The following is a 16,004-nucleotide window of genomic DNA, read 5'->3' as shown; positions in this document are numbered from 1 at the left end:
ACTGCCTGTGTTTTCTTCTAGAAGTTTTATGGTTTCAGGTCTTACATTTAAGTCTTAAATCCATTTTGAATTTTTTTTGTGCATGGTGTGAGAGAGTAGTCCAGTTTTGCATGTAGAGGTCCAGTTTTCCCAACATCATGTGTTGAAGAGGCTGTCTTTTTTCCATTGTATATTTTTACCTCTTTTTGATTAATTGCCCATATAAGTATGGGTTCATTCTGGGCTTTCTATTCTTTTCCATTGATCTATGTGTCTGTTTCTGTGCCAGTACCATACTGTTTTGATTACTGTAGCTTTGTAGTATAGTTTAAAATCAGGGAGCATGATACCTCCAACGTTGTTCTTCTTTGTCAAGAATGTTTTAGCTATTAGGGGTTTTTGTGTTTCCGTACAAATTTTAGAATTATTTATTTTAGTTTTGTGAAAAATGCCATTGGGATTTTGATAGGGATTGCATTGAATCTGTAGATGGGTAGTATGGTCATTTAAGCAATATTAATTCTCTCAGTATACGAGCACAGTATATCTTTCCATCTGTTTGTGTAGTCTTCGATTTCCTTCATGAGTGTCTTACAGTTTTTTGACTACGGTTCTTTTACCTCCTTAGATTTATTCCTGGGTACTTTATTCTTTTTGATGCAACTGTAAATGGGACTGTTTTCTTAATTTCTCGTTCTGGTAGTTCATCATTCATGAGTAGAAATGCAGCAGATTTGTGTTTATTAATTTTGTATCCTAAAACTTGACCAAATTCATTGACAAGTTCTGGTAGTTTTTTGGAGTGTCTTTAGGATTTTCCATGTATGCTGTCATGTCACTGCAAACAGTGACAGTTTTACCTATTCCTTTACCGTTTGGATTACTTTTTCTTGTTTGATTGCTGTGGCTAGGACTTCACATACTGTGTTGAAAAAAAGTTGTGAGAGTAGGCAACCTTGTCTTATTCCTGATCTTAGAGGAAATGTTTTAGCTTTTCACCCCTGAGTATGATATTAGCTCTGGGCTTGTCATATATGGCCTTGATTACATTGAGGTATGGTCCCTCTGTACCCACTTCTGTGAGAGTTTTTATGATAAATGGATATTGAATTCTGTCAAATGATTTTTATCCTTCAGTTTGTTAATGTGGTATAGCACATTGATTGATTTGTGGATGTTGAACCATCCTCGTATCTCTGGAATAAATTCCAATTGATCATGATGTATGATCCTTTTAATGTATTGTTGAATTTGGTTTGCTAATATTTTGTTGAAGGTTTTTTGCATCTGTGAACATCAGGGAAGTTGTCCTGTAATTTTCTTGCCTGGTGGTTGTCTTGTCTGGTTTTGGTATCAGGGTAATGCTGGCCTTGTAAAATGAGTTTGGAAGTATTCCCTCATTTTCTGTTTTTCTTGTAAGAGTTTGAGAAGTATCGGTATTAATTCTTCTTTGAAGGTTTTGCATAATTCACCAGTGAAGCCCTCTGGTTCTGGAGTTTTGTTTGTTTGGAGGTTTTTAATCACTGATTCAGTCTCCTTACAAGTAATTGGTCTGGTCATACTTTCTATTTCTTTATGATTCAGTCTTGGCAGTTTGTATGTTTCTAGGAATTTATTTATTCTAAGTTGTCTTCGTCTTTCTGTGGTACCAGCTGTAACATTTCCACTTTCGTTTATGATTTTATTTATTTGGGCCCTCTTTATTTCTTGGTGATTCTAGCTAACAGTTTGTTAGTTTTGTTTATCTTTTCAAAAAACAACTGTTGGTTTTATCTTTTCTATTGTCTTTGTAGTCTCTTTCATTTGTTCCCACTCTGATCTTTGTTATTTCCTTCCTTCTAAAAACTTTGGGCTTCATTTGTGTTTTTTTTTTTTTTTTTAGTTTTTTGAGCTGCTTATTTAGGCTATCTGGTTTCTTGTTTATTTGAGATTTTTCTTGTTTTTTTGAGGTAGGCATTTATTGTTCTGAACTTCCCTCTTAGAACTGCTTTTGCTACATCCCGTAAGTTTGGGTATGTTGTATTTCCATTTTCATTTGTCTCAAGGTCTTTGTTTTTCTTTTGATTTCTTCCTTGACCTATTGGTTGTTCAGTAGCATGTTGTTTAATCTCCACATATTTGTGAATTTTCCAGTTTTTGTCTTGTAGTTGATTTCCAGTTTCATAACTTTGTGGTTCAGAAAGATGCTTGATGTGATTTCAGTCTAATTAAGTTTATTGTGACCTAATACATGATAGTCTGGAGAATGTTTCATGTGCACTTGAGAAGAATGTGTATTCTGTTACTTCTGGATGGAATGTTCTGTATATATCTGTTAAGGTCATCAGATCTAACATGTCATATGAGGCAGATGTTATTTTAATGATTTTTCTGTCTGGATGATTTATCTGTTGATGTAAGGGGTGTATTAAAGTCCTTTACTATACTATAATACAATACTATTATTGTATTGCTATCAATTTCTCCCTTTAGGTCTCTTAATATTTGCTTTATATTTAGTTACTCCTATGTTGGGTGTATAGGTATTTACAAATGTTATATTCTCTTGTTGGACTCACCCCTTTATCATTATGTAATGCCCTTCTTTGTCTCTTATTACACTTTTGTTTTAAAATCTATTTATCTGATCTAAGTATAGGTACCCCAACTTTCTTTTGGTTTTCATTTGCATGGAATATCTTTTTCCATCCCTTCACTTTCAGTCTGTGTGTTGTGTCCTTATGTCTGAAGTGAGTCTCTTGTAGGCAGTATATAGATGAGTTCTTTTTTTTTTAATCCTTTCAACCACTCTGTGTCTTTTTATTGGTGAATTTACTCCATTTACATTTACAGTTATTGATAAAGTTTGTTTTTATTGCTGTTATGATAATTGTTTTATTCCTGGCTGTTTTGTAGTTCTCCTTTGTGATTTGATGGTTCTCTTTAATGGTATGCCTAGATTCCTTTCTCATTATCTTTTGTGTATCTACTATAGTTTTTTGCTTTGTGGCTACCATGAAGCTTACATATAACAGCTTGTATTTATAACATTCTATTTATAAATAAACATACGTTTGAACACATTCTAAGCTTTGCATTTTTATCCTCCTCTCCCATGTTTTGTGTATTTGATGTCATAATTTGCAACTTTTTATCTTATATATCCCTTAATTGTTTGTTATAGTTATTTTTACTTCTTTTGTCATTTAACCTTTATACTCAGTTTTTAAGTTATTAATCCACTACCTTTATTATATATTTACTTTTACCAGTGAGATTTATACTTTCAAATGTTTTCTTGTTACTAATTAGTTCTCTTTCTTTTCAGCTTAAAGAACTCTTTTTATCATTTCTATTAAGGCTAGATTAGTGGTGATGAACTCCTTTAACTTTTACTTGTCTAGAAAACTCTTTATCTCTCCTTCACTTGCTACTTGATATGTTTGTTGGGTAAAGAAGTTTTTTTCATTCAGGCTTTGAATATATTATGCCACTCTCTTCTGCCTTGCAAAATTTCTGCTGAAAAATCTACTTACAGTCTTACAGGGGTTCCCTTGCATCTAACAAGTTGTTTTTCTCTTGCTGCTTTTAAGATTTTTATCTTATTTTTAACCTTTGACATTTTAATTATGATGTGTTTTGTTGTGGGTGTCTTTAGTTTTCTGTGGTTTGGAACTCTCTGGACTTCCTGGATCTCAATGTCTGTTTCCTTCCCCAGGTTAGGGAAGTTTTTTCCTATATTACATCAAATAAGTTTTCTGTCCCTTTCTCTGCCTCTTCTCCTTCTGGGACCCTGTGAAGTCTGCTTGATATTGTGTCGTATATCCCTTAATCTATTTTCACATTTTTTCATTGTTTTTTCTTTTTGTTGCTCTGACTGGGTGAACTACAGTGCCCTGTCTTTGAGTTTACTGAGCTTTTCTGCTGCTTCATGTAATGCGCCATTGAATCCTTCTAGCATGTTTTCAGTTCAGTGCAATTTTATTTTTCCAGTGTATTTTCTCTCCTTATTTGATTGGCAACTTCTGGCTTCTAATTTAGTGATTCATCTTTATTTTTTTCCATTCTACTGTTGAGCCCTTTCACCAAACTTTATTTTGGTTATTAGGTTTTTTGGTTCCAAAATTTCCATTTGGTTCTTTTTTTTTCTTTTTTAAATAAAACTCCTTTTTCTTGTCTTAGGTTTTCTATTTTTTCATATGTTTCAAGTGTGTTTGTTTTTGCTTTTTGGAGCATTTTTTTATTGTGGCTTCTTTAAAATCTTTATGAGAGTATTCTAACGTCTCTGTCATCTTGGTGTTTCTATCTATTTATTGTCTTTTTAAAATTTATTTTGAGATCATCCTGGCTCTTGATGTGATGAGTGACTTTCTGTTGAAACATGGACATCTTCACGTTATGTTCTGAGACTCTGATTGGTTTTCTGTGACACCATTCTGGCAGGGCAAGAGTGTGCTATACCTTGTTACTGCCAGGAGGGGATGGGAGTTCTGCTGGCTCCCCCCATGGTCTCCATGATTTGTTTCTTTGTTACTTTATTTACTCACCTACTTGTTTCAAGGTATCCTACAATAAATGACTGATTGACTAGGCATTAGGAGTTGGGCAGGGCAAGCACCGTTAGGACATCAGGAAGGAGAGCAGGCTCAAGGGCATGAAGGCTCTCTTTGAGCTTCACAGTTGTCTCTGGGCTTTGCAGCAACGCGGAAGAGAGACGTATTATTATTTCAAAGTAGAAAACATAGTGATTATTCAGGAAGGTAAAGCTTTTCTTAGGCCTGATTTCTGGAAGAAATTCTGCATGGGGGGTGTGTAGACAAACTGTCTTTGACAGGGCTTGTCTCAGTGAAGTCTCCCGTATGTATGCAGGGCCTCAGGCACCTCTCAGTGTTGGGCCAAAGGTGATTCTGCAAGGATGCCTGTGAAGGGTAGGGATGGTACTTCATGTATAAATCTTTCTGCTTCTTCATCTTGAGCCTAGTTTGGAATTTAAAGTATTTTTAAAAAACATTTATTAATGTTTTTCTCATATTTTTCTGTTACATTGCTTTTAGTGTTTCTGAAATCTGTATTTAAAAAAAATTTTTTTTTTCCTTTTTTGGCCATGCCACACAGCATGTGGGATCTTAGTTCCCAGACCAGGGATCGAACCCTCACCCCTTGTATTGGAAGCATGGAGTCTTAGTCACTGGACCACCAGGGAAGTTCCAAAAGTATTTTTCAAAAAAAAAAAGAAAAACACAAAAAACACAAAAAGACATATTTTTTCCATCTAGTTTTCTATAATGATTAGCCATTTTAGCTAGTGGAGCTTTCCAGACTTAGCATCCAACCTCTGGTGTCTGGATGTGCATCTCTGTGCCATAGTTCCTGTGTGTGGAGAGGGAAGCTTTGTCCTGGTGGCCTCTCTAGAGAGTGGTGAGGTGTATCCATCTGATGCCTTCTATGATCTCCTTCTCTGCCATAGGAAAAGCATGTTTAGGTCATGGGTAGCTAAAAAATAAATGTCTTCCGTATAGGGGAAGTCAGTAGGTGTGTGACTTTTGTCTCTTGGTATATGAGGCTACCAGGGCGATGACTGTTTTGGCTTCATAGCTAATAAATATCAGAGATAGAAAAACAAGCATAGGACATCTCCTGCTCTCGTTACCACTGGGTGCTTTATTGGTATAGGGGGTTGGTGGAAGGTAACTTAGTTTACAGGTGCTTTATTGGTATGGGGGTTGGTGGAAGGTAACTTAGTTTACAGTTCAACGTAAGGCAGCTTTATGCTTAATTGTAAGACAAGACTCCTTTTAGTTATTTTCATTCACGTAATTTTCTTCTAGGTACCTAAAAAAAAAAGTCCTTAAGTGTAGAAAATTTCAAACATACACAGTAGAGAGAATAGTATGATGAAATACTACTTACCCATAGCACATTCTGACTAGTTACTTCATCTTTCTCTGAAATATTCCATAAATGTATTACCTCTCATCGGTCATGTATGCTGGGCAATTTATTGAAACTGTTTTTATTTTGGATTTGGTTTTATAACATGAAAATACTGGATGTAGTTTTTCTCTCTATCTAGGAAATGTGTTGCTGATAAGGATTGACTTCACAATTTTGTGTTAAAAACTTTTATACCATGTTTACAGAGAGGCAGTATAACATGGTGGCTAAGAGTGGTCCCCCGTGTGCCATACTCAGCTGGGTGACCTTGGGCAAGCACTCTGTGCCTCAGTTTCCTCCTCCATAGAATGCATGCACAGTACTACCTCTTAATGGTGCCTGTGAGGATTACCTAATGTGTGTAAACTGCTTAAAACCGTTTGTGGCACATATTAAGCACTCAGCTATTACCTATTATTGTTACCCATTTTATAATGTTACAACAAACTGTGCCCATGATATTCAGAGGTTGGATGTTTTATCTTGTTTTCTAGAGGTGAATGAACTGAAGGAGTGTCTTTCTGTGTTGGTTAGAGAGCAACAAGCTCTGGCCATCCAGTCAGCCACCACCACCCTTTCAGCCCTGAGGCTCAAGCAGAGACTGGTCGTTTTGGAACGATACTTCATTGCCTTGAATAGAACTGTTTTTCAGGAGACTGTCAAAGTTAAGTGGAAAAGCAGCAGTGTTTCTTTGCCTCCTGTGGACAAAAAAAGGTAATATAATTAAAAAAGAATCCTGATACCAGCTAAATATAAAACTCATGCTGTTTTGTTTAAGAAAGTTTAATTAAGGCTTTCAATATAGTCTGTTTTTGTTTTCTGAAATTTTATTCTTTCTTTCCCTTTTTGTATGTTTCATATAATCTGGAGAATGGCTTTCCCAATTTGCTCATAAAGTAACAGGCTATGCTGTAACCTGTACCATTATTTTAAAGACCCTGTTCTGTCAGTAACTGTAGAAGCCAGTCAAAAGTTTAGATCGGCATGTCTAGATTTGAAAATGGGATCTGAACATTATATTCTTTTTGTTTTGGTACCGGATAGGGAATTATCACATTGTAGTAGTGCTTAACTAGTTTAGATGCTTCATTTTTTTTCTTCTTAATGTGATTTACTTATTCTTTTCTTACAAGAGATGCTTTTATGGATTCACATGCAGTTGTAAGAAATAATAGAGAGATTCCTTATACCCTTCAGCCAGTTTCCCTAGTTTTTCACTTGCAAAACTGTAGTACAAAAATCACAACTAGGATATCGACTTTGATACATTGTACCCGTCTTACTCAGATTTCCCATTTTACATGCTTTCAATCCTCTGTGTATGTGTGTATGCATGAGATTTTATCGCAGGTGTAGATTTCTGTCAGTACTGCCACAGGGTACAGGACAAGGACCCTTTTTTATAGCTGCAACCATTAACCTGTTCTCCATGTTTATTATGTAACCTTTTGAGGTTGGCTTTTTCACTCAGCATTATTCCTTTGAGATTCTTCCAAGTAGGTGAATGTGTCATCATTGTTGAGCAGGATTCCACGTATGGATGTACCACATTGTGTTTAACCACTCAACCTTTGAAGGATATCTCAGTTGTTTATCATTTTTGAGTATTTTGAATAAAGCTGCTGTGAATATTTGTGTACAGGTTTTTGTGTGAACTTAAGTTTCATTTCTCTGGAATAAATGCCTAGGGTGCAATTGCTGGGTCTTACGTTTAGGTTTGTAAGACATTTTCGTACTGATTCCGGAATAGCTGTACCATTTCACGTTCTCATCCGCCATGTATGAGTGGTTCCATTTCTCCATATCCTCGTCAGCATTTGGTGGTGTTGTCACTTATTTATTTTAGCCATTCTGTTAGATGTGTAGTGTTATCTCCTAAATTTTAGTAGATATCTTTCCCTAATTTCTCGACTTATTTGGATAGTAGTGGGTTTTACCTTTTTCGTAGAACTGGCTGTGGGTTGGATAGTTGATTGGCGTAGATGGGGGTGGGTCCAAGCTATTTCTATTTCTGTTTTCTTAAATAGCTGTAAAATGGAGAGCCACTTGTTGAAGATTTAGCAGTTTTTACACGGTACAGATTTAGGACTGTTTGGCTCTTTCTCCGTGGATGAGGTCGCGATTGGCTGAGGGGAACCCCAGCTTCATGCCTCTCCTGGTACAGCTTTCTTAGAGGGTTGTTTCCTCGTAGAGCTCCCCAAGCACGTATCCTGCACTGTTCAGGATTCATAGACGTGCGCGTACCAGCTGCCTCTGTGGGTCCCCACGTTCCTCACTGCTAATTTGACTTGATATTGTATCTTGGGGAGATCATTCTATATGATTGCCCATTTTAAATAACATTTCTCCCTAATTATGAAAGCAAATTAGAGTAAATTTGGAGAGTGAAGTATATAGTAGAAATACATAACAGTATAAAGTTGAAAATAAAATTTCTTGCTACGTATGATTGAGTTTATATTGTACACACATTTTTATATTCTAGGTTTTTTTTAAAAGGATGATTTTTATGGTTTGTATAACTTCTTAATACGTGCAAAATGAAACCATGTCTTGTTAAATTAACATGTATAAGTAGAAAAATGCTTAAAAAACACGTGAGAATGAAAAGCAGTAAATTCAGGCGGGGTTACCTGCTGAGGTAGGTGGGAGTGTGGGTGAAGGAGAAGAGCACATGACGGGGCCTGCAGACCTAGCAGCCACATAGCCCTAGGCAGGGGGAGGGCCAGAGCGGATGCCCAGGCCTGGGGCTGAGTGTCGGCACTTGCTGCCTTGTTTTCTGTGTGCTCCTTACCCCTCACCTGCCTTTTCTTTACTTTGTAAATTGAATCCCCCTTTTATGTTTATCTGTTTATTTCGTTTGTCATCTGTCTTCCCCCAACTAATAATATTAATTCCCTGAGATTATTTCATGAGTGTTTTAGCAAGTCATTTAAAATTCTTTTTAACTGTCTTTTTTTTTCCCCTCAAAGAGAAAACTTTTCCTTTACAAAGGACATTTGATAAAAGTATTTAAAGCGTGAAACTAAAAGTCATTTGTGATCCTGCTATCTAAAGAAACCCATTGATCACATTTTGGAACAAATCCTTTCGTATTACTTATTTTATTTTAGAATTTGCACATGCCTCTGACTGACCAATTCCCACACCCCCCCATGTATGTTGTCCGCAGTTCCCGGCCCACAGGCAAAGGGGTGGAAGGCCTTGCGAGAGTTGGATCCCGAGCAGCTCTCTCCTTTGCCTTTGCGTTCTTGCGCAGGGCCTGGCGGTCAGGTACGTGTGCCCCGCGTGTTCTGTTTCCTGCCACATCAGGGGATGTGGGTTCTTTCCTCACTTCTGCCACCACGTGCCCCTGGGTTGATCCCATGTGCTCTCTAGGCCTCATTTTCCTTGTTTGTAAAATGAGAGGCTTCACAGTCTGTTTGACTTTGCAGGCCTGTGCTTCTAAGAAAAAAGGTGCGTATGCACATACATCCCAGGTGAACCACCGCAGTGCCTCTGTACTGATTTATTTTCTAGGAGAACCAGAAATTAGAATTGCTCACATGAGAGTCATACAATAAAGAATTGACGTTGGAGCAACTGTTCAGTGTTAGTCTCTGAGTTCTTGCGGTATCTCATTGAGAGGAAAGTGAGAGATTGAAAACCTGCCAGTGGCATCCTCTCACTCTGGGGGTAGGAGACCTGCCTGGGAGAGTGGGGAGAACTCTGTCTGTGTGCTGCCCGGGTACGGGTGGCGTCATCTGCCTTGTGTGTGCCCAGGGGAGGACGCGGACCTCTGCAGCGAGCTGTTGCAGGAATCCCTGGACGCCCTGAGAGCCCTGCCTGAGGCCTCGCTCTTTGATGAGAGCACAGTGTCCTCTGTGTGGCTGGAGGTGGTAGAAAGAGCAACCCGCTTCCTCAGGTCCGTCGTGACCGGGTGAGTTCTTCTTCTCACATTTTACTGTGTGAACGGTTCCAGCATGCTTTGCAGTCTCGTCTCACCTTCTTCTCTTTAGAGCTAAGAAATTTAGTAGGTTGGTTTCTGGAGTGTTTCCAGCGTACCCTCAGGCTCATCATTTGAATAATGATACAAGTAGTTTTATGCTACAGCAACTTGGAATATGTCTTCTAATGTAATCATCATATAGTATCTGAATTAATACTTTTAATAAAAACTTATCTTTACAGGTTAATTGTATGCTTTAGAATCTCTGATTAAATTTGAGTAAGCAAGTCTCAGAAACCTGATTCTAAATATTAAAAATATATTTCTCCATGGGAAAGGGAAGGTACTTAATTTAACATTAACAACATGCTTGTTTTAAGTATGCTGTCTTTAAGGTCTGTTGTTACTTTGTCCCTGCATCCTCTGCTGTCATTTCAGGGATGTTCATGGAACGCCTGGTACCAAAGGGCCAGGAAGTATCCCCCTGCAGGACCAGCACCTGGCCCTGGCCATCCTGTTAGAGCTGGCTGTGCAGAGAGGCACGCTGAGGTGAGGGGTGCTATAGGTTGGGAGTGCTGTAGGGAGATGCCTGTGTATCTGAGCAGCTGTTGCATTTCATTGAACTGTTTGTGACTGTAGGAAATGTGTGGTGGTCTGTGATCAAAGAACCATGTCCCAGACCCTCTATTTTCAGACCTGGGTACACTTAAGTTTTCTTCACTTCCTTTTTTGTGTTCAACTTTCTAGTAGTTTAGGAACTGTTATTTCTTTTCCCTCTCTCTCTTAATTTTCTTCAAATAGTTATTTTTATTCCATTAATTTAAGGTCCTAGAAATTCCCTGTAGAAAGTGCTATTTGAGCTTCTTAACTGGTTTTATGTTTCTCATCCACAGAAGGTAGATGTCTTGTGCTAAAATCTTGGCATTGATTTAGGGATTTTACTGCCAAGAATTGTTTTCAGGGCCTTGTTTTAGTTTCCTTTCAAATCTAAAGTATTTCTTCAGTTTTATTTAGCTGTCTGCTTTAATTTTTTACAGACCATGGCAAAAAATGTTAAAATTTTTACTAGAGAATAAAGATAATTTCTCTTCCAGCCAAATGTTATCTGCTATCCTGTTGCTGCTTCAATTGTGGGACAGTGGGACACAGGAAACTGACAATGAGCGGTCTGCCCAGGGTACCAGCGCCCCCCTTCTTCCTTTGCTGCAAAGGTTCCAGAGCATCATGTGCAGTAAAGATGCCCCCCATACAGAAGGTGACACTCATGTAGGTATCGTCACGAGACTTTGCACTTAAGTAGCTCTCTTCATTTCACTTATCCTAAAGGAGTTAGCCTTTTATACACAAGACCAGAGCACATTATCTGTGGTGGTAGTTGCTTCTGGGGGGAGAGTGGTTTTGGCCATTAAAACAGTGAATCAGAGACTTCCCTGGTCGTCCAGTGGTTAAGACTCCGTACTTCCACTGCAGGGGGCACGGGTTCAATCCCTGGTTGGGGAATTAAGATCCTGCAAGCTGCGCGGTATGACCAAAAATAAAGAAAAAAAACGAAGCAAATAGTGAGTCAGGTGTGGGATTGGCTATGGCAGGTCATTGTGTAGGTCACAGTTGATACAGCAGAACTATCGCATGATCACATTCGGATTCTTTGCAGCAACTAAGGAGTGACCAGAGCCAGCTGTGTTTTGTAGACCCTGGCCCTTTGTGTTCATTTTGGATTGTGTGTATTAGGACCATGTTTCTTAACAAATATCAGCTTGTGCTTTTACAGAGATCCATCTGCTGCCTTGCTGGCCATGCAGTTTTCTTTCTGCTACGCTGGAGCCCCTGAGCCTTTTGTGCGTTTAGCGCTTTTGTGTTCCCGGCAGCCAGTCGTGTTGTGGTTTGGCTGTGATGGGGCTAATTGAGTTAGTAGCGGCATGAAGATGGGTAAAAATCCTGATGATATTCAGAAAGAGTGCGTTCTTACGGTGCCTGCGGTGATGACATGGGGCCACAGTGCAGGAGCGAGGCTCGGCTGGCGTGGGAGGGAGCGCGCGTCTGGTTCAGAGGAGCTGTTCTGCCACGATACCTCACTCTGTCTGCGTGGAGGGCAGTTACTGTGGGTTGGTGTTGACCCTTCCAGGGCCCAGGCAAATCTTCTCTTCCCGCTCTGTCCTCCTCCATGTGCTGTTTATGGACGGCACCTCCATTAGCCAGCAACAGCTGCGTTGGCAGCGTGGAGCCAAGTCTGAAATGCACACTTTCAGAAAAATATTAGAAAAAGAGCGTTGGAAATAGCGACTCACTTTGTTGGCCCTTCCTGAATGTGGGGCACCACGCAGAGAATGTCACGTAAGTCATCCCTGTGTTTAGTCCCAGGAAGCTGAGGCTGGTGGCAGGGCAGGGCCCGCCCAGCTCCACACCCCTGGGGCTGTGGCTTTTTAGAGGTACAAGTTTGATCTTGCAGGTCTTTTCTGGAAAGACTTAGCTATTCCGTTATGAAGTTTCAGCCTAATTATTCTTTCACTTTGCAGTCTTTAGTGATAATAAAGCTATTCTGGCTTCAGAAGAATTAGAATTATTACTTAATGTGCAAATAAAATTAGGTTTTCTGATGAGTGGGCAGCATTTAGATTAAAGTAAGTGGTTTTTGTTTTCAGTTTTCAAAGCCAGGTTGAGGTACAGTGCTTTGTTCCCAGGAAGATTGCTCTGAGTTCTTTCGAGGGTCCTTGGGGTAGTGAACCTGAGGACGGTCGGGCTGTGTCATTTACCTGTGTGGAGTTGGCACACAGGTGACGGATGTGCGGATGTGTGGGCACCACTGTGTGCGGTGCGTGTATAGATCTCAATGCGTCAGCAACACTTCTTACTTGATAGCCAGAAAGGGGCAGGTTTACAGATAATGTCTAACTGTGAATACCAAAATATAAAGAGTGGTTAAAGGCTAACTGTGTTACTTTAATTTTTCCCACCGTTTCTGAAGATGTTTCTTTACTTTTCTTCTCTAGCTTCTGTCTGGCCCTCTGAGCCCCAATGAGAGCTTCCTGAGGTACCTCACTCTTCCGCGAGACAGCGAGCTTGCCATAGACTTACGACAGACTGCGGTTGTTGTCATGGCCCACCTGGACCGCCTGGCCGCCCCCTGTATGCCACCTCTCTGTAGCTCTCCGACCTCTCATAAGGTCAGTGCGAGAGCAGTGTTTATTCTCTGTGTGTATGTTCCTAGGTTCTCATTCTGTACCTGTGTGGAGACTCACTTTCTCTGCTGTTGGGGTGGATTTGGCTTTCAGCTTTTAAACATGTATACGCTTTAAGGCGTCGTTAGCGGTCACAGTGGGCGATGAGCAGGCCGAGGCACACAGCGGTTCAGGACCCACCCCGTGTCCCAGGTTCCAGATTCAGGGGCACGTCCCTAGAGCGCTCTCCTGCCTTCCCACAGCCACACGCCACGCTGTCTTCCTCAGGAGAAAGGTAGCGACGTGTCTGACACTAAGCTGGGTGTGTGGGGGCCTGCTCGTGCAGGCCTACGGAGGACCTCACACAGACGCACCCGACCATCACTGTGCTGCCCCATTGTGTCGATGAGAAGGCTGCCGTTTGGAGTGGTACCGAACCTTGCCAAGGTCACGCAGAAGAATCCTGGTTTTGAATCCAGATTCTTCTAACGGTTTTCTTTGTTTTGGCAGCATAAGTACTTTTATTTATTTATTAAATTAATTTTTATTGGACTCTAGTTGATTTACAATGTTGTGTTAGTTTCTGCTGTACAGCAAACTGCAGATTTTTCTAATTTTTAATGCTTTTTTCCTTTGGCTGAGCCATGTGGCTTGTGGGATCTTAGTTCCCTGACCAGGGATTGAAGCTGGTCCCCGGCAATGAGAGCGCAGAGTCCTATCCACTGGACCACCAGGGAATTCCTTCTAACTTTTAGTGTTTAATACGAGGAGTATTTATTTTATTTTGCAGGTATTTATGTTTTCCAGATAAGTAATACATTCCTATGGTTCAACAATGAAAACTAAATGCAGAGACACCCTGTCACTTCCTCTCCCACTGCCTCCTCGCCCTCTTTCCCCACCTTTGCCTCTCATGCTTCTGGTCCCTTATGCATCCTTTCAGTTCTCTCAGCAGTATTGTATTATATCACTTCTGTAGCTTGTTTTTTCACTAAGCCGACTACTGAAGAGCTCTCTGTATAAGTAAGCAGAGCTTCTCTCTTTATTTTTAAAAGAAACTTAGTGTTCCACATGTGGACGTATCATGATTTTTTAAAATGTCTCCTATTGGTGGACACTTGTGTTGCCAGAAGCTTGCTACTCAGGTAATGCTGCGATGGCTACCCTCTACCTTTGTTCCTCTATGTGTGAGCACGCGTCTGCAGTGGTGATGTACCCGATGTGGTGGACACGTGAGCTGATTATCCCCGAATTGCTCTCACGTGGCTTCATTCCTCTCACTCCCACCAACAGCCAGGGACACTTGTCTCCTAGACTTGTGCTTAGGCCTTCGGGTCCCTGCCTGTAACGGCGAAGTGGTAACCTGATATGGTTTGAGCATTTTAAAATATGTTTCAGGTCTACTTGTACTACTTTTTAATGGGCTCTGTTAAAATGAAATGCTGTGGAAAAGAAACCTGTTCAGTTACTTCATCTTACCTGCTAACTGAGGCCATATGGGGTATTCTGAGTTATTTTGATGTTGTGAATCAGTGTCTTCTTTACTTCCTTTATTTTTATCTTACTGTATCTCATTGTTACTCCTTGCATGAATTATTCTTTTTTTTGTCTAAGAAAGAATTTTCTTGCTGATATAAAGAAAATGTTTCCTTACGTTGTTGTCTGACAGGGATCATTGCAAGAGGTCATAGGATGGGGGTTAATAGGATGGAAATACTATGCCAATGTGATCGGTCCAATTCAGTGTGAAGGCCTTGCCAACCTGGGGGTCACACAGATCGCCTGTGCAGAGAAGCGCTTCTTGATCTTGTCGAGGAATGGCCGTGTGTACACGCAGGCCTACAACAGTGACACGCTGGTAGGTGCTGGGGCGGGTTGGTGGAGGGGCCCCTTTGCTGTGGGTGCTGTGGATCTTGTCTTTCTTTCTGTCGGTTGACTTCTGAAGATTTATAAGCACCTGCTCATTGTATATTATTAGTTGTGTTTAAAAATTTTAATTGTGATCATTATTGTCAAGATTTTGGGGGCAGAATTTCTCAGTTTTTAAGCTCAGGAACTCCTTACAGCGCCATTTATTGCCAGCGGTTATTCCCATTTGTAAACTGTAACGTCATTTCACTTTGGGGGCCAGGAAGGTAGTAACAAATGAGGCAGTCGTGGGGTTGGTGGCAGATTGGGCACGTTCCTGTTAAAGGAAGGAGCTCTTCACCTCTGAGCACGTGGAGGCCGCCCGCCTGGTGCTCTTCTGTTGGTGCTGGGCAGGGTGACTGGACAGGTGGCCTGGCAACCACCAGAGGCTCACGTTCTTTCAGTTCGAGAGGAGTTTGTCAACATAAGGTACAGGGTTGAGGCGAGTCATGCTGTTTTCTTTATCCTTGGACTGCTTACCAATTTTCTTCCTATTTTTACCTTTTTAGGCTCCACAGCTGGTCCAGGGTCTTGCCTCCAGAAACATTGTAAAAATTGCTGCCCATTCGGACGGTCACCACTACCTGGCCTTGGCAGCCACCGGAGAGGTGTATTCCTGGGGCTGTGGGGATGGTGGACGTCTAGGCCACGGGGACACAGTGTATGTACAGCCTATTCCTGTAACTGACACACTCTTGTGCTGCTGTAACCAAAATAGGGTGGAAAAGAAAAGTGTGGTGAGGTGTTTTGCAGCTGCTCAGACATGTAGGGCTAGGACGGAGAGGGCTGCCGAGGGGGATCGGCGCTCTGGTGGCCCTGGGCAGCCGTGCCCCCAGCACAGGGAGTGATGGCAGCTGGCCTTCGTGTTCCTCTCCCCCAGCTTTTGCTACTCCTGTTGTTAGCTGCCCACGCCGCACCCTCACCGTGGGGTTTCCTAAACCAAATCCCACGCTCTTCCTTCATTTACAGTCTCCACACATCTCTGTCAGATGAGGTCCTCATTTCCTTGAGCCATACTGTCGTTTTCCCAGCTAATAAAATCAAGAGTTTCCTAATACCTTATTTTGCGGAAGCTTTCGATTATCGTAAGAGACCAAGAAATAAAACAGAATGGTTGT

The 16,004-nt window shown here is 40.8% G+C and overlaps 1 protein-coding gene across 5 annotated transcripts in view; it reads left to right on the top strand.

Annotated features, from left to right (window-relative positions):
- The window catches only part of HERC2 (HECT and RLD domain containing E3 ubiquitin protein ligase 2), a 230,127-nt gene that overhangs the window by 34,397 nt on the left and 179,726 nt on the right, over positions 1-16,004 (top strand). For all 5 annotated transcript variants that reach the window (XM_060302596.2, XM_030840360.2, XM_060302595.2 and 2 more), the window contains exons 5-12: positions 6,387-6,606; positions 9,065-9,165; positions 9,655-9,811; positions 10,259-10,369; positions 10,915-11,086; positions 12,811-12,984; positions 14,648-14,836; positions 15,396-15,547. In XM_060302596.2, the coding sequence (XP_060158579.1) occupies positions 6,387-6,606; positions 9,065-9,165; positions 9,655-9,811; positions 10,259-10,369; positions 10,915-11,086; positions 12,811-12,984; positions 14,648-14,836; positions 15,396-15,547 (1,276 nt within the window). The remainder of the gene's footprint in view (positions 1-6,386; positions 6,607-9,064; positions 9,166-9,654; positions 9,812-10,258; positions 10,370-10,914; positions 11,087-12,810; positions 12,985-14,647; positions 14,837-15,395; positions 15,548-16,004) is intronic.

Source organism: Globicephala melas, chromosome 7, assembly GCF_963455315.2.
Source record: "Globicephala melas chromosome 7, mGloMel1.2, whole genome shotgun sequence".
NCBI lineage: Eukaryota > Metazoa > Chordata > Mammalia > Artiodactyla > Delphinidae > Globicephala > Globicephala melas.
The sequence above is the reverse complement of the archived record's forward strand: the minus strand, read 5'-3'. Positions and strand labels throughout refer to the sequence as shown.